A 20908-nucleotide genomic window follows, 5' to 3' on the forward strand; every position below is an offset into this window, starting at 1 on the left:
ATGCGCAAATATACACGGATATGGACTCATGTAGTATGTACCTTTTTATGCCCTCTTCATGCTAGTAACTGTACTGCAAGCGGCCCGGAATTCGCATCATTGCATCCAATCGCTTGCCGCTTGAGATACATGGAAACAGCCATTCTGCGTCCTTTCTGTGCAGTCTTTGATGTACATTTATTATTTCCTTTGTACAATTAAAATCATTGAAATATAATACGTATATTTCAGTAATTAAACTATCACGGCGTTTAAAGAACATTAAAATTTAAAGCAAATTTAAGGAGCATTAAAAAATGTCGGAATATGAGAAAGTACGGACGGGAAAGTTAGTATTGAAAGGCGAAAAATCAAGGTATAATTCTTATTTTCTTATTATTGCTTGAAATTTGATATTTTATTTATATTTCGTTATTTGATATTTTATTCATTGTTCCTTTCCAGACCGAAGAAACGAAAATCTAAGAGACAAGAAAAAGAACAGGATGTCACTGTGGAGGATAAAGATACTCTTACTCATGGTATTTGTTTATTAACTTTTTGTCAAATATTAAATTTACATGTCTTACTTTATATTCTGATAAGAGTACATTTGCTCTTTTGATGATATTTTATGTAAAAAAAACGAAAATTTGGAAAAAACCTTAATATTTAAAAAACTCGCTTAATATTTAAAAAACAGTTAATAGTGATGTGTTTAAAGGTTAGAAAATTTATCCAATGGAATGAAACTATAAGCATGTACTCACTACAATAGAAATAGCATGCGAAATATAAAATTTAATACATAATTATAATACAATTGATTGCGTAAAAAAACAAGGAACAATTTGAAATTGACTTAGCTTTATACAAAAAATTGTGGAGTTATCAAATTCTTTGTGATAGCTTTCATTTCACACTGCAAACATTGTAATGATTATAGCTGGAAGTTCAAAAGTCATGTGGAATTATACAATGGCCAATGTTTTCTAAGCAAAATAATTACATCCTTTGAGTATCGTTTTATTGATTGTCTCACTGTTTTTTCCACATTATCTCAGATATTAATATGTGCAAATATAAACCATCTCACAGAAAACATGTGCTCAGTTCATGTTTTAAAAAAAAGCAATTTCGTAAGAAGACCAGTATGTCCCCATTTTGTGCATTAAAAAAATTGTTTTTATACTCTTCAATATATGTACAGTAAAGTTTTCTAAGTTATTTTTAAATAAAGTTATTTATTTATCCATAATAAATTCTCAAATTTAGGTATCATTTTAGGGCCTGAAGGCGTTACTCCTTAAATATTACCTTTAACTTTGAATTATATTAATCTTACAGCAGTGATTTTTCTTTCTCAAACCTTTATTTATATAAAGATATATTAAATGAGTATATTTTTATCAAAATTTAATGAGGCATGTAAATTTTTTATTTATGAATTTTTTTATTTTGTATAAAACATTTGCAACATAGATGCATATTTTGTTTAATAGGAGGATGGTGGAAGGTTAAGAATGTTACTGAAATTACCGGAACAGTGGCTATTGAATTTGGAAACCAAGCTTACGTGAAAGCACTCGATAATGGATTGTTTACTCTTGGAGCACCACATGACGAAGGAGAAGGCCCATTACCAGAAGAAATATTAACGGCATTTCCTATAAGTGAAACTAAGATTGCTTTGAAATCAGGATATGGTAAATATCTTGGAGTTGATAAAAACGGCATCGTTATCGGTCGAAGTGATGCAGTTGGATCTATTGAACAATGGGAGCCAATTTTTCAAGTAATTCCTATATATAGAAATAAAAATAGATATTAATTTAATTGGAAATTATGTTATATACACTTTGTGTTAATATATATTTATATTTTATTGATTCTTTTCAAAAATATCTAGTATTTGTATTTACATTTAACTTTTATGTTTGCTTCTATGTTGTTTCTTATCAAAGAAATTAATTATTAAATAAAATGATTTTATTAAATAATATATAAACCAAAATAAAAAATAAAATATAAATATAGTTTCAATTCCGTAAATTAAATTTTTATTACTGAATGTAGGAATATTTTTGCACCGCTTTTTAAATATATTAATTCATGCCTTCTTTCAGGATGGCAAGCTTGCAATACTAAATAATACTGGATGTTTCATGTCAGTTACAAATGACGATGATATAGTTTGTCAAAATAGGACAGCTGGTACATCAGAATTTGTTGTTGTAAGAAGTATAATACAACGTTCTCAAAGTCCTAATAAAGATATTCCGAAAGAAGAACAAGGTTCACTCACAGAGGTCGAAGTAAATTATGTGTGAGTATTACGTGAAATCTTATCAATCGTATAATTATTGAATAAGAAATTATTCAAGTTTAAAATTATAGAACTTTTACTTTTGCGACAATTATTTTACTGTGTTAAGAGGATTCTGATGTAACGGGTTAAAAAATCGATTTTTTTTTTGCATAAATTGTTAGAAACATATCCGAAAAATATGTTTCAAAGTTCTAGATCGAAATTCGAAATTGGAACGATTCTACAAGCAATTTTATATCTGCGCGTCACGCAGGTATACAGGGTGCGATCAAAATCCGAACAAATCGAACAATTTCTTTAAACAAAATGTTTTTAATGAAAAATTAAATATTACAAAAAATCCTTTTACATGGCACTTAGGGGATCTCTGTAGAGCATAATTATTTGATATATCCCCCATTAGCTTGAATGACGGCCTCAGTCTGAAGCGTTCGCACGCACGTTGTAATGTAGCGCTGTCCATACCGACGAATGCTGCCTCAATAGCGGTCCTTAATGTCATTGGAATGCCGAGACTTTGTTTATGACCCTTTCAACTACGCTCCATACGTAGTATAGTCCAAGGAATTTAAATTTGGGCTGTTAGGAGGCCAGAATTCCTTGGATCAAAACATTGACCCTTGTCTGAGAGCCAATTTTGAATCAAATGACTCGTATGAACCGATGCACCGTCTTGCTGAAAAACATACTGTGGCCTTTAAAAAGTTTCATTGAATCATCTATATAAAAAAAATTCCCAAAAATCGCGTTATTTTCAGTGTCACATCAGGATCCTCCCTTAACTGCTATTTCTTTTGTTCTATCTTAAATCAGATATTTAAAACTTCTAATAATAACAATATTTAATTTCACAGTCGGAAATTTCAAAAGTTTCAAGATAAAAAGTTAAAAATAAACAAATCTGATCGCTCCGAGTTGGAAAAAGCAAAAGTGGAAGGAAATTTACATGAAATTCTATTAGATAGAAGAAGTAAAATGAAAGCTGATCGTTATTGTAAATAAATTAAATATTGTATATTTATTATAAAATATGTATTGTAAATAAATTATGAAATACATTTTGTGAAATACATTGTGAAATACCTAATTATTTATTATCATAAAAAACAATTTCAGGATAAAAGAATTTTGTTAAATATTTAAATATTAAAAAAAATATATTTAAAATAAATATTAATTTTATTATACGTATTTTTTAAAATATTAATTATGTATACGCGCGCGCGTGTGTGAGGCGTATATGTAAATGAACAAAAAAATATTCAATAAGTTTACTAAATAATGTCTAATAGATACTATTAATATAAATTAATGTAAATGTTTAATATCTAAAAGTTATTAATTTTATAAGATTATTAATATTATAATATAAACAATTATCTACACCAATAAATTATAAATTAATGTTAAATATATTGAACAAAAAAGAAATTACACAACTATAAGAAAGAAAATTGAGTTTCAAATTCTAAATTAATAAATTTAGCCTATAGATTATTTAATGTTAAAAATTAATGAAATAAAATAATATAGTGGCACAATATATTGCATGAAATTATATTTATTATAGTTTTGCATGAGAGATGGGGTTGCAATAATATATTTGATGTAAAAAGCATATTCTATATCTAAAATATATAGTTATGTATAAAATTTTTCTACTTACAAATCTTACATAAATCCAAAGTTATCAAATTAGATTGCAATATTTTATACAAAAAATCGGAATGTGCTTAATTTCGATAAATTATAAAAATTATATTACTTTGGTTATAGGTATATATAGGTTGGCACATTTCATAAGGAGATTCACAGAGAGATATTCATAAATCATCTATTCATATACAATAAAAAGATACTACAAACCATATCTTTTGAAGTATGTATAACTGATTTTAAAAATATCACAAAAAGCCAAGACTTGTCAAAGATTTTCACATGCAAAGATATGCAAAATAACTATTCAGAAAATCTTTGTCCAAGTCTACGCCCTTAGTCATTGTTCTACATTTAAAATCAATAATTTGTATGCCTAGGGATGGGGTAACGCAGTACTAAAACACTATCAGCCGATATGATAGGCAATATGTTGTCACAATGATGATTCACTAAATGACTTACGCTATCAAATACGCGATCTTTTGTGCGAACCTGTAAATTAAAATTGTGATACTTTATGATCATTATTTATTAAAATTCAAATGCAGAAAAATATTTAGACATGTAGATTTATAATTGATAAATTTTAGAAATTTCCGATCACACATGTACGCTTTAATTTTTGCATTAATAATATTGTTACATGAATTTCGTTTCATACTTACGACGCCTTCAGGATCAATTAGTAACAAATGTTTTGGGATATTATTATTCATTCCAGTCAGAACATACTGGCCAGGAGAACCTTGTGACTCTCGAACTAAAAAGTCGCCATCCTTAAAAATAAAATAGCAAAAATAAATATTAGATGATAAGAGATCTTTATATTTTTTTTTATAGACATATATTTACTCTAGTAAGCATAGATTCTGCTTCAGATCGGCTAACACATCCGTGAAACCAAATTTCTTGTTTTAATTGCTGTTTCTGTGATCGAGGACTTAGTCTATTCATATCCGATATTGCAGAACTGAACGGCTCTGTGATTATAAATAAAAAACTCAATATGATACAATACATTATAAATAATTATAAATACAATAAATTATAAATAATTATAAATAAGTAAAAATTATGAAAAATTTTGATATTACATCATATCTGCATATGAAAATATACTTGAGATTGCAATGTAATCATACGACATAAATAAATATGAAGATTACAACAATCAAAGATCATTATTTTAAAACAATTATAAATTTTGAATCTTTATTAAGAGATTTGCGATAAAACAATAATTCTCTTACGCATATCAAAAACATCAAAAAGTGATGTCGGATCACGATGATTGTCTCTGTTTGCAGCTATGACACTGTCATTCACATAATTATGCTCAGACATTATATTTAAATTCGTTGATGGGGATATAGTGCTATCTGAATTTAAATCAATTAGGTTCCCAGTTTCTGTCGAGAAAGATGAAACGGAGGAATAAGTATAAAAACAAATTTATATATAAAAATTAGAGTTCAATTTATGTGTAACAACATTTTAAAAGATATTACCTGCCAACTGCTGATGTCTGTCTGCAGCAGATGGGAATGAATCAACTGCAATATTTTGTACGTGAGTACGTGATGCATTATTTTGATGATGCTTTAGATTAGGCAGTGTAGATGCTGTATTAGGCAAGGGAGGTACTGGCGGTGGGCCAATATCAGGAGGTACTTTCCCTGGTAGATCATTGTAATAATCCCTGTCTACTTCCCTGACACCGTTTAGTACAGGGCTAACAAATAAATACACAAAATTATAAACAAAGAATGTTATATAACTTTAGATCTATAAACGCATTTATTTTTACAACTTACTGCAGGGAACTTGGTTTTGTAAGAAATTCTTTAAACCTGAGTTCAAATGCTTGTCCAATAGTGGATATAACATCCTGTGCTAAACCACCTGTACATTCAAGCACGTAACAAGCACGCCATTCTTGCATATTTTTAGCAACATATGCAACAAAATCTAGTATTTCCTATTACATAATAAAACATAGCTTTAATTCCAAAGTAAAAATTACAACTAATATATATTGTGAATTTTTACTGTAAATTATATACAGCTTTTTTTCATACATGTACAAAAATAGTGAAATAAAATGTACAAAAAATGAAATGCAATATATGTCAATGTGTATGCTCTTTACCGTATCACCGCCTGAAGCAAAAGATATACGTGGCATATCATGTTTCGCAATAATGTGTCCAGTATCAATATTAGTCAAGGATAAACTGCAACTGCTAATGGTTAAAGTAACATTAGCAGCGCTATAATCCATACAAGGTTTATTTGCTATGGCTCTTAATACTTTTTCATCAACCTAATACAGAAAAATTTAATAAAAATTACAGGCATAAATATAATTATATCTATAAATAAAAAATAATTTTTTATGAAATCTACCCTTCTCTTTTTGTCAGCAGACTTTAATCCGGCAGCTTCGCAAACTCTGTTTATGCATTCTCTAAAAGAAAATAAAAGGTTGTGTTCATCATGTACTTGAAAGAATCCACTCGCAACAAGTTATAACTTTATGATAACTTACTTAGCTACGCACGAACGTGTTTCAAAATCTAAACTTTTCATAGACGTTTTTACTTCAAGACATCCAATATACTGTAATGTAAACAAAGATTAGATAAAAGAAAGTAAATAAATGGAATTAATAGATTATCTTTTTCAGTGGAATTAGTGATATTTTCTAATTAATTTTCTTATGCGTTTATATGCTGCCCTTCCCTTGCTGCTTTCATTTCTAATAGTTAAGGTGTGACGCTTTACCTCAGGGAATTTCATGAAATAAATTTAAGAGCTCATCGTACTACACAGTACTAAATAAAGTGTGTTAACAAATATTATTTCATTGATAATATCTGAATCCATTATTACATAATTATATATTATTATATGATACGCACGCACACACACACACACACACACACACACACACACACACACACACACACACACACACACACACACACACACACACACATATATATATGTATGTGTTTAGGCAGAAATTTACACAAGTATTAAAAATTAAATATTTAAAAAAATTACATTTTGAATAAAACATAATAAGATATAGAAAATAATGAATAACAAGAAAAATATTTAGTTTTATTATCTAATGATAATAAAATAGCAAAATAAGAGATAGAACGAACGATAATTTTAATATTCAGAACAATGAGAAATCACTAAAGTACGAATATTTCTGATTTCTATAAAACAAGAAGCCTTAAAAGCTTCAAGCTCCATTCTGAGAGATTCTTTTATCAATTTTGTTATTAGAAACAAGCAAAGAGAAATAATAATAAAAATTTCTTTAATAATCAAATGATTTGAATACTGCTCCATTTTTTATATATTCTTTAAGAAAAATTAAACATATTATTTTTCTTTTTTTATAAATACATAAATATATAAATAAGTATATCAATGGGCATGAGATAGGTCTGTAATAAAAATCATCATACAAAATAGATAGAAAAATTCTTCTTAAAATCTAAACCCATTTATATATATTATATGTATATCAATTTATATATTCAAGATTTAATAAAAAATTTATATGTACACAAATAATAAAATATATAATTTATATATAAATATATATATATATATATATATATATCTCAATTAAAATTCAATACATATATATATAAATATAAAATAATATACGAATACAAAATTCGATTTCTGAATAATATTAAGCTTGTATTAGGAACATTTAAAATGCAACCTATTTTTTTCTTTCTAATATAACATAATATTTTAGAATCATTTACGTAAAGAACATGCATAAAGAACATGGCAAAATTTTATTCTTAAGATACCCTGTGCAATACATATTGTAATACATATTGAATTTTTCATGAGACTTTAAATCTATTTACATATCTTGAACAAAATAGTAGATAACATACCTTCACTGTGTAACTAATTCCTTCCTTACTTACTAAATGATCTGGATGCAACCATCCTCTAGCTGGTTTACTGATAAAGCTACTACCACCTGCAGCCATTGCTAGAGTAACAAATATAAATGTCATTGCTTCATTGCTTTAAAGCAAACATGTAGCGATGTAACATTGAACTAGACATCTATTTTCTTAAAATTATCATTCCCAAACATTTATCAACGTTAAGAAGTAAGTATATATCCAACAATTGTAGGAATTTAAAGGTCAAGATTATACAAATGGATTAACAATATGCAAGACAATAATTAGTCTTGTCAAAGCTTAACATTAACTTTCATAGTAACGTATTACAATAGATAATTTAATAATAGCTCCACATTTTTCGAAGAAATCAGGAGGAATATTGGAAGGAGAGATATGGAACACTTCATCAACCCCAAAATCAAGACAAGGAATTAAAAACACAAGGTGACACGCTTGAAATTTTCCATATAAATCACACCCTGTGCCAGTAACTTTAAAAACTATCAACGCCAGATCAGTCTATATACCGAAAACTTGGACTACATGAAAATCACGTACTTGATAAATGATCTATCCGCTACCGAATTAATCCACTACAGATTCGACTATTTATTAATTGATCAACACGACACGTCGATCATTGCACGAGGAGTGTCGGGTCCGTCGCTCGGCTCCGACTTGTTACCGATGATTCTACGGATGATTCTGACGTCTATCGAGTACATAAAAGAATGGATGATTAACTTATACCAGCATAAGCATAGGCGTGAACTACTACTACTATTACACGATAAGCGCACGTATGCAGCGATTTAAATTTCGTCTCGTAATACCACGGTTTAATTGGCTGGATCCAACAGTACAGCCAATCAGTTGTAACCATCAATGAAATATCAAGTCTGTTCTTTTCGTCTAAACTTCTTGCACCAATCACCGTTCTTTTTCTTTGCCTCTTATCTCTTCTCGCATTAGGAATCAGGAGGTCAAGTGTGTGTCTTGAAATGATTATACATTAATATCGTATTAGTACCGCACTAATATTGTGTATGCATATATATATATATATATATATATATATATATATGTATTATATTGTGCAATATAATACATCATGCACATTTGCAGAAATTGAGCTATAAATGACGGAACCAATCAGAAAAGAGAAACGCTACCGCTCTATTTTCCCTTGATTCTCTCTGAATGGATAACTTTTTTCTCTATTTACTACAGTTTATAAAGACTAATTGATTGGTAGATACTGCTGGATCAACAACAACCAATCAGGCTTTAGTAAACAGAGAAAGAACGTTCATCCATTTGTCTGGATATTGGATGATCTAAAAGAATACACCAATAGCATCGAGCTCTTAAACCGGTTCTACATTAGGGGATCGATTCTGTATATTGAAATGAAGTGAAAATTATAAAAAGTGAATGAATTTATTAGAATACTGATTATTTCATTGTCAACACCTAGTAAATTTGATCGCTTTTGTAATTTTCACCTTGTTTGAAGATACAGAATCGACTCCTAATTGCAACAGCTAATCTGAAGCTTGCATTTTGAAATCAACTTGCAATCAGCTTGCAATGTAGAACTGGCTTTATAGATCCACTCTGCATTGTTAAGTCTGCTGAACGCGATCAATGGATGCATTTGTGCTTATAGACAACAACAATAAACTGAGGGGCTCCGCATAATAAAAGAAACAGGGAACAGAGAACAGAGAATTTCAATCAGAATTCGCGTATTGTGGAATACACAATTTCTGATAGATTACAATTCTTATTCTCTGTTCTCTGTTCCTTTTATTGTGCGGAGTCCCTTATTATGTCGCTTTACATTATCACGTGAGAAAAAGCAGAGTTTTAATTGGATATCGCTCATTGCGTCTAGTGTGTAGTAGGCTTAAACATCAATGTCTGATATAGTAGGTGGCGCATCTATGTATTTATGAATATCGGTTAAATAATTGCGCACCGTGTCCGGCGTGCCGCTTGTTCTTTTTCGTTCATCATTTGACGTGGTAAGCACGGAGTAATCCGTTTTGATCGGTGATATAACGCAGCCGAGAGCGATTCAAAATGACGGAAACTTTACAATTAAGAGGCACGCTTCGTGGCCACAATGGATGGGTCACGCAAATTGCGACAAATCCGAAATATCCGGACATGATTTTATCCTCTTCACGTGGCAAGTATCGACTGTTGCTAGCCTTTACCTCCTTTTATCTAATCTCTTTTTTATAATTTTGTAATAAAATTCTGATTTTTTAATCTATATTTTAATTCAGTATTATATTTGTTTCATTTTTTTACTATAATTTTGTGCTACAAAACACAATTTTATTTAATTAGTAAACTTTACATGTAATATTCCATCTGTTCAACAATTGTAAAACTATATATAATTAAGGATGATGCAGATAAAAAATTATTTTTATTAGCTGAATTTCTTGAATTTCTTATTTTTATTAGCTGAACAATTCATTTTTCTCTTGTTCTTATCAATATGATAGGAAAACAAGAAAAGATAAACTTGTAAGAAGGAACAGGCTTAAAGTTTCTGTATCTAACTTATTTTTCCTAATTTATCGTTCCCAAAACAGATTACAATTGAAAAGCTTGTTGAAAAATTCAATTAACTCCATTTTTTGACAAAAATAACTTTGAGTATATTTAATATATCAAATATTTTACTTTTATAAGAAATGGACAACTGAAATAATTAACAGGTTTTGTAAAATATTTTGTGCAATATTCTCCAAAACAGTTTTTTTATTAATATTGTAATAACTTTTAAAAAAATTGACTGGATTTTATATCAAGAGTATTCAATTCATCTCATATATTCTTTTATTCATGCTCTTCAAATTCTTGAATCAGTCTGTTATAAACCAAGGATGAAGGATTGAAGTTGCTAATTGATTATTCTCACACAGAGCTCCTCATCTACATCATCCCATTAATGTTATTTTTATCAATATAGATTACTTTAATTTCAGTTTAATTTATCTTTTATCTTTTTCTAATCCATTTCTTCCAATGTTTATTAACTTTAATCTTGGTTTAAATTTCTTTTTATCTTCTAATAATTAGGAAAAGATAGAAAGTAAATTGATCCAATTAAAGCTACATTGATAGAAATAAGCTTAATGCTCAAAACTAGAAAAGGATAAAGTATAAGTTAAATTGAAGTTAAAAATAATTTAAGTTGGTAAAATGAATTAAGTTGCAATATTCGCAATTTTCATTAACTTAATTAACGATTAATTTAACTGTTAGAATTACTGCAAAATTTATATAATTATATTATTTTTTTCTCAATTTAATCGTTCTTCTCATGTCTTAGATAATAAAAATTTACTTTTATCCATCTTAATAAAATAGTACAGATATTGTGATAATTAAGTTAATTAAAGTTTAGTCAAATCATCCTAAATTCTTAGAAATAACAATTGCAGCTTATGTATTATTGTTCCATTTTAGATAAGACTCTGATCGTTTGGAAATTGACGCGTGACGAAGCTAACTATGGCATCCCACAAAAACGTCTTTATGGACACTCACACTTCATAAGCGACGTAGTTCTTTCATCCGACGGCAATTATGCTCTGTCTGGTTCGTGGGACAAAACATTGCGTCTTTGGGATTTGGCAGCGGGTCGTACGACTAGAAGATTTGAAGACCATACCAAGGTGTGACTTCGCTCCGCGTCACGACGATACATATTTGAATTTTCTTCACAAAAAAAGATAAAGGAAAAATTTTCTATATTATGAAGTATCGCTTCATAATATGAATTTTTTTTATTTATCTTGATTACGATGGAAGAAATAATTTCGCGAAAAATATGAGATACTGAAGCTTTTTTTTTAATATTTTTTTTTTATTGAGAAATAGAAGAGGTAGGATTAAATCAATAATGCCGTAAGTATCGATTCGATATATAAAAAATTATAAAACAAATATTGCTTTATTAATTAAATGTTAAAATTAATTTCTGTTGAATATAGGATGTTTTGAGCGTCGCTTTCTCTGTGGACAATCGTCAGATTGTCTCCGGTTCACGAGACAAGACAATTAAATTATGGAATACATTAGCTGAGTGCAAATATACCATCCAAGATGATGGACACACAGACTGGGTCAGCTGTGTGCGCTTCTCTCCCAACCACGCAAATCCTATCATTGTTTCTGCAGGCTGGGATCGTGTTGTCAAGGTAAGAATAAAGCTTACATTTACAAGATTCATGTAAATGTCAAGATAAATGTAAATGTTTGGTAAGAATGATGGATATCTTATACATTATACACATGATATATCTATGAGTGTATGCGGATATGGGACTGACATTAAATGCTATATATTTTGTTTTTAATTGCACGATAAATTCGTTAGTAATTTTAGCAATTCACATCTTTTATAGGTCTGGAACTTAACGAATTGCAGATTGAAGATCAATCATAGTGGTCATACAGGATATCTGAATACCGTTACAGTATCACCTGATGGATCACTATGCGCATCTGGTGGAAAGGTGCGTATGGCATATACCATGTTTATCATTCAAAATGCATTTTTATCATATGAATTATATATTATATTAATTCTATTCGCAGGATTGCAAAGCTATGCTGTGGGATCTGAATGATGGAAAACATCTTCATACTTTGGATCATAACGACATCATTACAGCTTTATGCTTCAGCCCTAATCGTTATTGGCTTTGTGCCGCGTTTGGACCATGGATCAAAATCTGGGATCTTGAGACTAAAGAGATGGTCGAGGAACTGAAACCCGAAGTCGTATCTGCAACCAGTAAATCAGAACCTCCCCTTTGCCTGTCTCTCGCATGGTCCACTGATGGCCAGACACTATTTGCCGGGTATTCTGATAATACTATTCGTGTCTGGCAAGTTTCTGTATCTAGCAGATAAATACTTTGTAATAAAAACTTACAATTCTCAACAATATTTATAAGTCTTATTATTTACATTTAATATATAATATACAATGTCTACAATGTACAGAATTATAAGATAACATGCAAATCCACTATCGCGTACAAACGATTATAACTACAATTCTATTTGTCTTTACTTTCTTCCATTTTCTTAATATTTTGTTCGAATTTCTGAAATTCTTTTTCGGTAATCTTATCTGTCTCATCCTCTACTTGTATAACTCCGAGTACTTCAGGGATGTAGAATTGCATCATATTTTGTACACCGTTTCTTAATGTTACTACCGAGCTTGGACAATTGGTACATGAACCTTGCATTTTCAATTTCACAATACCCTCCTCGAAACCCTATTGCAATTATAAGAAATACAATGTATTATTACGTTTGAGACAATGGATGCATGATGGAATTCCTTAAGATAGTTTAGAAACACTTGCCATAAATACAATATCACCACCATCTTCCTGTACTGTAGGACGTATTCGTGTATCCAATAATTCCTTTATCATCTGAACAACCTCATCATCTTCCGCATTAATTTCTATAGAAATAAAAACGATCAGCATTTTATTTTACCTGAACATTTTGTATAAAATTGTACATCATACGTGTATCCGCTGCAGGTTGGGAAGCTTCATCCATGACCGGCAATCCGCTTGCAAAAAAATCCATAATGGTAGCAAATATCTCTGGCTTCAACAATTTCCATTCTACATCCTCATCAACTTTTGTAACCGTGATGAAGTCAGGTCCGAAAAATATTGCTTTCACTCCCTCGATACGAAATAACATTTTTGCAAGTGGCGAGCAGTATGCATCCTTAGCGCTTGGAAAGTCTTTCGTACATCCTTCTCCCAATACTGACACTCCTGGGATAAATTTCAAACTATTTGGATTCGGTGTATCTTGCGTTTGGATAAACATGCTACGTCTTTGTTGGCTATGTATCAGAGGACTGCGTTTAGGGGATAATGTACAAACTGTTCCATCGCCATGTAAGTGTCTAACGCCAACAGGGAGAACTCTGAAAATAATGTGTATAAACGACTTACTGTTTTATTAACTGTGTCGAAAACAGATTTTGCAAAACATTTGTTGCAAATTTTGTCGATGAAATATCAATAGAAATATAATATATAGAATACTTTTAACAAATACTATAACAGAAACAAAATATTAGTTAGCTATCTGTCAGCAGATTTAAGCAGAATATTGTGACAAATTAGTATTAACCTATACACTTAGTATGTACCTACACTTTAAGCTTACATTTTACCAGCAAAGCTTAATATAATCTAGTAAAAGAAACAGAATAAGTGTCATTTTGTAATTATTTACAAAAAATTATCATCAAAAAGTTACAAAATTTTACTTAATTCCTACAAATGATATACCATCATCTGTTAGCAGGTTTCTGCTGACAATCTGTGGATTAAATTGCAACAATTAAATCTGATTTTTTGACACATTTGATTATATTTGGATAAAGATATCCATGTGGTACAGTATACGAAATTTTTCATATATATGGACAAACAATGAAGTTGTAAACCTTACGTTGAATATTCTTGCGCCAATAACATTCTACTGATTGTAGGTACATTTTGCTTCGCAAGAAGTTTATTGAATGTCCTGAAAAACACATAAATGTTTATGAACCTCTACAGCTATCAATAGAAATATAAACATATATAGCAGAAAAATTTATATCTATTCGATGGAAAGTGAATTACTTACTGCGTATATTGCTCGTTTGTTAATGTTCTGTACAATGCCGGCCGGCTCGTATGGAACGATCTAAAAACTTTATCCATTGCTGTTTCTAAACTGTCTCTTTCTCCTGTCTTTCTCTCCCCTCAAATTGTCATTATTGTCAAAGATCTCTCTTCCTTTTATCGACGCATGTGCACATGCGTTGTCTCAGGCATGCGCGTTTTCTTGTATTTTTTTACTCTCTCTCTCTCTCTCTCTCTCTCTCTCTCTCTCTCTCTGAAATTTGCTAGATAAAATTAGAGCATTTTTTATTGGGTCATCTAAAAAGTATTCGCGGTACTTTGTCACTAGATATATGACCATCAACGGCATCAACACACATCTAGTGACAAAAAATCGCGGATACTTTTTAGATGACAATATTTTGTAAACTGAAGAGATATCGTCAATTAGATAAATCGCAATCACAAAACTTTTATATGGACTGCTTACTTTGTCAATTTTACATGCGATAGAAAAAACCAGTAGCATACCCGATCGATATTGCCAGTTTCGTTTTTTACTGCATGATACTCAGGCTTAGGCTGTGATCAAAGTCTCGCTACAAATGCTTTGAAGCATTTGATGGACCAATTAGAAGAAAGAAATTTACAAACTGATCAATTAAAAAACACTTCCAAACATCTGTAGCATCACGTTGACTGTACTCTCATATGCATGGTTATTTTATTTTTATTCACTGAATGTTGAACAAGAATAAGATGATATATCATGCGCAAAATGGAACGTACTTACACTACATGAGTGGAAAGTATCATATGAGATAAACGAATGTAAGCATTATATAGGGTGTCTTCTCATCTGATTTGAACAATTCTTTTATTTATCTTTACAGAGTAGAAACTATTCAAGTAAATATGATATTTGCATAAATTGTTTAGTAATACATCCAATTAAATATCACAATGGACCTTATACATGAGTAGATGATAAAATATGCAGATTTAGTACAAATTAAACACTACTTTATATTTATTTTACAAATTTGGAACAATTTTGAATACATTTAAATTGCAGTCAATGATCTCAAAGGAGGTCGATCGTCTTTCTCGCTTTTGCCAAATATTAAACATATACCTATCTCGCTTTAAGTTCCAAAAGCATAACTAGGTAATCGATTCTGTATCTTGAAATGAGGTGAAAATTATAAAAGTGAACGAATTTACTAGAATACTGATAATTTCATTAGTCAACACCTAAATTTGCTCACTTTTGTAATTTTCACTTTGTTTGAAGATACAGAATCAACCCCCAATTCTGCTATAGAAAACAGATTTTATTTATATGTGGCGCAACAAGAAAGGATGAGGATAAGCCAGAATTTCAGGTGATTTTTTTTATAATTTTTCTAAATTCTAATTTTATATTATTTTATTAAAATTTAATATAGTCAAAATATAAAAAATGTTATGTATTCCAAATCTTTATTAACATCTTATTTATTTTCAAATGTATCAGTTGAGAAATAAATTATATCTTCTAAATATCCAATAGTTTAAAAATAGTCCAACAAATTAAAGATAATTCGGATTTTAGTAATGTAGTAATTATGGACAATATTTAATATAGCAACCATATAATCTTATTATTAAATTTATTTTTTCACATTCATAATATATTTGTAAAGCATTGTACCATTTCTGAAATATAAACTATAAACAAATAAAAAGATTATTATATACATAATTAATAATTAACTTTTAAACTCTATAATAAACTTATAACAAAGACTTATATTTAATTCTACTGTTTTTCATTCTTATTGTTTATTTTCATTTTTTGTACACATAATTAGTTCTTTTGTACACATAATTAGTTCTTTTTGTAATATATTTAGAGTTTAAAAGTAAATTATTGTATAAATATTAATACAAACAATTAACATGTTTTTTTATCACTCATTTGCCATTTAATATTATATTATACAATTATAATTATATTGAATAAAAATAAGATCTTTGAAAAAAAATTAAAGTAATAACATAAAATAATATGATATTATGTTTAATTGCTTTTCAATATTAAATAACATATCGAGGTGGATTTATAAAATGGAGATCATTATATACTACAGAATCATCTCTACGAATACCTCCAAAAACTATTAATTCTCCCCTTCCCACTACAAGAGAATACAGAATTCTCTCATCGGGTCCCGAACGATCATTTTGTTTTAAGGGAATCCACAAAGCATTGCAGTCGTCCGAAAGAACATTAGTAATATCCAATACAAATATCGATAATGTGTTCTCAGCTTTTTTGGATACTTTTATCAGCTGTGTCTTCTTATTACGAATTTTTTCCTCCATTCTTCTTAGCGATTCCAACTGACGTTGTCTATTCGAGATTGCGTTACTACGAAGAGGTTGATCGCGAAATGCGGCCATGCTTAGAGTATTATCACCATAAAATGGTATCGTTTTTGGGATATTAGACGTATGTGATGAAGGATGTGCATTTTGCGAATGTGATCTAGAGAATGCTCCATGTCGTCCATTTATATTTTCATCTTTATCTACAGTAGATACGTTTTCTTGCCTAAAAAATTCAATTAATAATAATAGCAAAGTGTTAAAGTTATTCTTTGTCAGTGTAACTTTTTACAATGCTATATTATAATTACATCAGACCTTTCGGGCAAAAGATTTGATTCACATAAACGTGGTGAAGTACTCCTTTGAACCTTTCTCAATGAGATACTCATATCATTTGGCTTTGTTTGACGTCTATTTTTGCTAAGTACAATGATATAATTTCCCACCTATGTGCAAATAACAAAATTGTATATATATTAATAGCAATATATGGACCAATTATATTCAATGGAGTAGCATTTCAGTAGAATTAAGTTAGATACCTTACAAGCCTGATGACACCAAATACGTGTTGGTGCCCATTCAGTATTGTGCATATTGACTTTCTTCCATGTCCAAGACTCACCTTCCATCGTTAACAACCAAGCATCATTCATAGCAGCATTTGGTCCTGTACAACCTCCTGTAGATTTCGAAATTTTCACGTAATTATCTAATTATATTAATTATTTTGACAGTAATAAATTGAAATCTCAATGTGTTTTTCTCATATAAAAAAAATTAACAAGACTAATACTTGTTTTAATATCGAAATACAATTTTAGGAAATGAATAATAACATGAAGCATAAGTAGATATTTCTCTTACCAAGCACAAGTAAATGTTTCTCTCCAAGTTTAATTTGTGACTGGCCATAACGTGGCTGTGGCTTCAAATTTGATGTACTTTGTTTGTGCCAGGTATATGAATCCAAATTTAAGCACCATATATCATTAGAACTACTTTAAAATAATACAAGCAATGTTGTGCATAAAAAGTATATAGTATATTTTTACTTTCATACATTCATATGTAATTTTACAAAAATATACCTGTAGTATCCATTACAAACTCCGCCGAAAACAACCATTAAATTCCTATGTATTGTTGCAGAATGTGCAGATGTTGGTGGTGGAGTTTCTAAGGTGTTTACAGCGGTCCACTTATTTGACTTTATACAATATACATGTAACTCATTAAACAATTTCCACTGCTGGAAATATATTATCTACTTTAATATATTTCAATATGTCTATTTTTTAAAATAATATTACAAATTATATGTAAAATATAAATAATGCAAGCTGTAAAAAATAAGTTTATAACAAAATTTGTTAAACAGTAAAATTACAGCTTTTTTATGTATCTCCCACCACATGATTTGATTGACATAAATCTAATTTAAGAATACTTTTATAAAAGTCTAATATAAATATGTATATATATGTATGTATATAAATATGTATATATATATATATATATGTATATGTGTATATATATATATATATATATATACATAGTCTCAACTGAAACTATTATTTTCTTATTTGAATAGTTACCTGATGTAAAGGATATGGCGACGGATGAGACCAACCTCCAAATAAAATTAAACTGTTCCTATAATACAGCATAGTGGCACAAGCTTTAGGCGATGGATAATTGCCCATAGTGATTGGTCTAACCCATGTCCTTGTGCCTAAATCTAACTGCCATAAATCATTGAACGTTGTCATTGTAGCTGTACAGCCACCAAAGACATACATAGAGTTATCATATATACAAGCAGAATGTGAATGTCTTTTTCCAATAGTAGATATCCAATGCATAGATGGTAATGAATCCCATAACAAAGATCCAAAAGCGACAGACTTTTGAAAATGTGCTTCATTGTGCTCTATTACATCTAAGTTAACAAAAAATATATATTAATATGTGGAATTGATTGATGAGATTGATAGTTCATTTATATAGCATATTCATATGTTTGACATATAAATAAGTGTGTAATATAAAAGAAACGTACTTTTGGTAGCGCGATACCATCTTTTACAAACGAGCCTGCACTCTTGGAGATCTTTGTAAGGTGGTATCAAACTTAGGATATACTCCAATAATTCATCGGGTAGATCATTGATTTTGCATTGCATTTTGCATGGAGTAACAATCACAAACGTACCATGAAAATCGACTGTACTTTATGTAAAAATTTTGGACTTGAAATATCCTCATTTCCACATGGAGATAAAAAAGTTTATTCTTAAAAATACATTTTTTATGAAGTTGCACGAATCTTTTTACTTGACGAGTATGTATGCATTTTCTTTATAGTACACGACAATCCTGACAATTTTACAAAACGTACAACTGTAATTCAGAATAGTTCAGAATAAAATAAAGAGTGTGTAATGAAAACTGAAAAAAGAAACAGGAATATGCTCAAAAATAGCTTTTTGTTGTATTTTGTTACACTGTTTTTTCGTCAACTGTCTGTCATGCCACAGATTGACCACGTTCAGCAGTATTTATCTCAGTTTATCTTACAACTTGGAAATTCTCTTTGCGATAGGACTATTTTCCTAATTTCCTCTAGACTTCAGATTTAAAGCGAAATTTATAATGCGATCGCAAATTCGTTGTAAAATAGTAAAAGCCAATCGGAAACTATAACACCAACCATTAATGCTTCTGATTGGCTGTCACTTTCATTATGGGAGCTTTCCATCAAGGCTTTTGGACGACACACGTCGACACGATGACGCACTTGGTGCTTTTTAATAATGAGCGTGTTCAGGTTGACGGCTAGTCTGCTTGCCGAGCAAATGAACACAATTGTTATTTATAGATCCAATCATATTCAATCGCTCGGTAAGTATGTCTAGCTGCTTAGCCGTCTTGAACTTGTCAATGGATGCATTCAGTATTACCGCTCACTGAGCGCTCCGTGAGCTCTTGCATCTGATTGGCATATTCCGTTAGAACTAAAAGTATAGATCAAACAGATATAAGAAATCACTGAGCGGTAGTAGTACTGAATGGCTGTGTTCAGCAGAACACGTTTATTTTGCAACTGTTGGAAGTTTTCTTCGCGCTGATTGGGTTATGCTTTTAGATCAAGAGAAATGGTCCTCAGCAGAGAGTGGTATCTCAGCAGAAATCATAAAACGGTTGCAAAACTGTTGTGTTCTGCTGAACGCAGCCAATGCATCCAATGGCTGCGTTCAGCGGACTCAATAATTGATGGAGCGCTCGCTGCTATTGATGTACTCTTCTAGATCTAAAATTTTGATTGGATGATCTAAAAGAATATACTAATAACAGCAAGCACTCACTCAGGCTGCGTTCGGATTCAGCAGAAAAAACAGCTTTACAAAATTGTAAAATTCTTGAATATGATTGATTTATACATTTAGATCTAATAAGGAACTAAGAACAAGATCAATCATATTACAGAATTTTACACAATTGCAAAGCTGTTTTTTTCTGTTGAACACAGCTATTGGAATTTTTAAACTGCTTCAAAATTCACTGTCAGTACTGAAAATAGGTATAGAGTATGTAAAGGCGCATACAAAGCTGGTTTTGCAAATTGATTCTTGAAAATTTTGTAATAATAAAATTATGTGTACCTTCATTGCATTGTAGTACACATCGGATGAGATAACAGAACAAATTTTTATTTTACCTTTTTCCCTAAAAAATCGCTCTATACGAACATTCAGGAGCCTTTTCTGATTATAAATATTGCAATTAAAACGCGATTTATCCAGTATTTCAGCATAAAGAAATTTGTCTTCAACTAGAGATCTCCAGTCTCTTCTGTCACTCCTCTCGACCCTTAAAACGAATAAAATAAAAGTTTATTTGTTGGAGAAAAAAATTTATAATAACTT

At 29.9% G+C, this 20908-nt stretch overlaps 5 protein-coding genes and 1 long non-coding RNA gene across 7 annotated transcripts; 3 read left to right on the top strand and 3 right to left on the bottom strand.

Moving 5' to 3' along the window:
• The first annotated feature begins 105 nt into the window (after positions 1-105).
• On the top strand, positions 106-3380 carry FRG1 (FSHD region gene 1). Its single transcript, XM_011051604.2, has 5 exons — positions 106-355; positions 445-521; positions 1482-1774; positions 2106-2305; positions 3163-3380. The coding sequence occupies exons 1-5, from the start codon at positions 297-299 to the stop codon at positions 3308-3310; spliced, it is 777 nt and encodes a 258-aa protein (XP_011049906.1). The 5' UTR covers positions 106-296; the 3' UTR covers positions 3311-3380.
• Positions 3381-3853: 473 nt separating this feature from the next.
• Positions 3854-8705, bottom strand: Shc (SHC-adaptor protein). The gene is made up of 11 exons (XM_011051605.2): positions 8482-8705; positions 7903-8003; positions 6516-6586; positions 6374-6434; positions 6117-6290; positions 5782-5945; positions 5476-5699; positions 5218-5376; positions 4820-4947; positions 4633-4743; positions 3854-4459 (listed from the first exon to the last, which is right to left on the bottom strand). Exons 2-11 carry the CDS (start codon positions 7999-8001, stop codon positions 4325-4327), a joined length of 1326 nt encoding a protein of 441 aa, XP_011049907.1. The 5' UTR covers positions 8002-8003; positions 8482-8705; the 3' UTR covers positions 3854-4324.
• Positions 8010-8851, top strand: LOC147910367 (uncharacterized). Its single transcript, XR_015544609.1, has 2 exons — positions 8010-8127; positions 8271-8851. It is a non-coding gene; the product is annotated as an uncharacterized LOC147910367 (long non-coding RNA).
• A 1033-nt stretch (positions 8852-9884) lies between these two features.
• Rack1 (Receptor of activated protein kinase C 1) lies at positions 9885-12900 on the top strand. Its single transcript, XM_011051610.2, has 5 exons — positions 9885-10117; positions 11413-11621; positions 11940-12146; positions 12354-12464; positions 12547-12900. Exons 1-5 carry the CDS (start codon positions 10009-10011, stop codon positions 12862-12864), a joined length of 954 nt encoding a protein of 317 aa, XP_011049912.1. The 5' UTR covers positions 9885-10008; the 3' UTR covers positions 12865-12900.
• LOC105143334 (NFU1 iron-sulfur cluster scaffold homolog, mitochondrial) lies at positions 12889-15284 on the bottom strand. The gene is made up of 6 exons (XM_011051608.2): positions 15138-15284; positions 14629-14890; positions 14449-14523; positions 13500-13915; positions 13329-13432; positions 12889-13238 (listed from the first exon to the last, which is right to left on the bottom strand). Exons 2-6 carry the CDS (start codon positions 14703-14705, stop codon positions 13014-13016), a joined length of 897 nt encoding a protein of 298 aa, XP_011049910.1. The 5' UTR covers positions 14706-14890; positions 15138-15284; the 3' UTR covers positions 12889-13013.
• A 787-nt stretch (positions 15285-16071) lies between these two features.
• Fbxo42 (F-box protein 42) lies at positions 16072-19665 on the bottom strand. Of its 2 annotated transcripts, none has more exons than XM_011051613.2 (7): positions 19042-19665; positions 18578-18921; positions 18071-18231; positions 17847-17977; positions 17522-17661; positions 17295-17425; positions 16072-17202 (listed from the first exon to the last, which is right to left on the bottom strand). In XM_011051613.2, exons 1-7 carry the CDS (start codon positions 19163-19165, stop codon positions 16686-16688), a joined length of 1548 nt encoding a protein of 515 aa, XP_011049915.1. In that variant the 5' UTR covers positions 19166-19665; the 3' UTR covers positions 16072-16685. The 2 variants fall into 2 exon arrangements, with proteins under 2 accessions (XP_011049915.1, XP_011049914.1); XM_011051612.2 differs by having other exon boundaries at positions 17847-17980; positions 19042-19664.
• Positions 19666-20908: the final 1243 nt, after the last annotated feature.

Source organism: Acromyrmex echinatior, chromosome 3, assembly GCF_024713525.1.
Source record: "Acromyrmex echinatior isolate Ae372 chromosome 3, ASM2471352v2, whole genome shotgun sequence".
Taxonomy (NCBI): domain Eukaryota; kingdom Metazoa; phylum Arthropoda; class Insecta; order Hymenoptera; family Formicidae; genus Acromyrmex; species Acromyrmex echinatior.

Bases quoted from the DNA above. Each gene is read 5' to 3' on its own strand.
- FRG1 (XM_011051604.2), top strand. From the start codon at position 297: ATGTCGGAATATGAGAAAGTACGGACGGGAAAGTTAGTATTGAAAGGC. The intron at 522-1,481 runs GTATTTGTTTAT...TTTGTTTAATAG, and splicing joins TAAAGATACTCTTACTCATG to GAGGATGGTGGAAGGTTAAG. The intron at 1,775-2,105 runs GTAATTCCTATA...GCCTTCTTTCAG, and splicing joins AATGGGAGCCAATTTTTCAA to GATGGCAAGCTTGCAATACT.
- Shc (XM_011051605.2), bottom strand. From the start codon at position 8,001: ATGGCTGCAGGTGGTAGTAGCTTTATCAGTAAACCAGCTAGAGGATGG. The intron at 6,587-7,902 runs GTATGTTATCTA...TTTACATTACAG, and splicing joins GAATTAGTTACACAGTGAAG to TATATTGGATGTCTTGAAGT. The intron at 4,460-4,632 runs GTAAGTATGAAA...TTTAATTTACAG, and splicing joins TAATTGATCCTGAAGGCGTC to GTTCGCACAAAAGATCGCGT.
- Rack1 (XM_011051610.2), top strand. From the start codon at position 10,009: ATGACGGAAACTTTACAATTAAGAGGCACGCTTCGTGGCCACAATGGA. The intron at 12,147-12,353 runs GTAAGAATAAAG...CATCTTTTATAG, and splicing joins GCTGGGATCGTGTTGTCAAG to GTCTGGAACTTAACGAATTG. The intron at 12,465-12,546 runs GTGCGTATGGCA...TTCTATTCGCAG, and splicing joins TATGCGCATCTGGTGGAAAG to GATTGCAAAGCTATGCTGTG.
- LOC105143334 (XM_011051608.2), bottom strand. From the start codon at position 14,705: ATGGATAAAGTTTTTAGATCGTTCCATACGAGCCGGCCGGCATTGTAC. The intron at 14,524-14,628 runs GTAAGTAATTCA...TGTGTTTTTCAG, and splicing joins ACAAACGAGCAATATACGCA to GACATTCAATAAACTTCTTG. The intron at 13,916-14,448 runs GTAAGGTTTACA...CATTATTTTCAG, and splicing joins TTGGCGCAAGAATATTCAAC to AGTTCTCCCTGTTGGCGTTA.
- Fbxo42 (XM_011051612.2), bottom strand. From the start codon at position 19,165: ATGCAATGCAAAATCAATGATCTACCCGATGAATTATTGGAGTATATC. The intron at 18,922-19,041 runs GTACGTTTCTTT...TTGTTAACTTAG, and splicing joins ATGGTATCGCGCTACCAAAA to ATGTAATAGAGCACAATGAA. The intron at 18,232-18,577 runs GTAACTATTCAA...ATATATTTCCAG, and splicing joins CGCCATATCCTTTACATCAG to CAGTGGAAATTGTTTAATGA.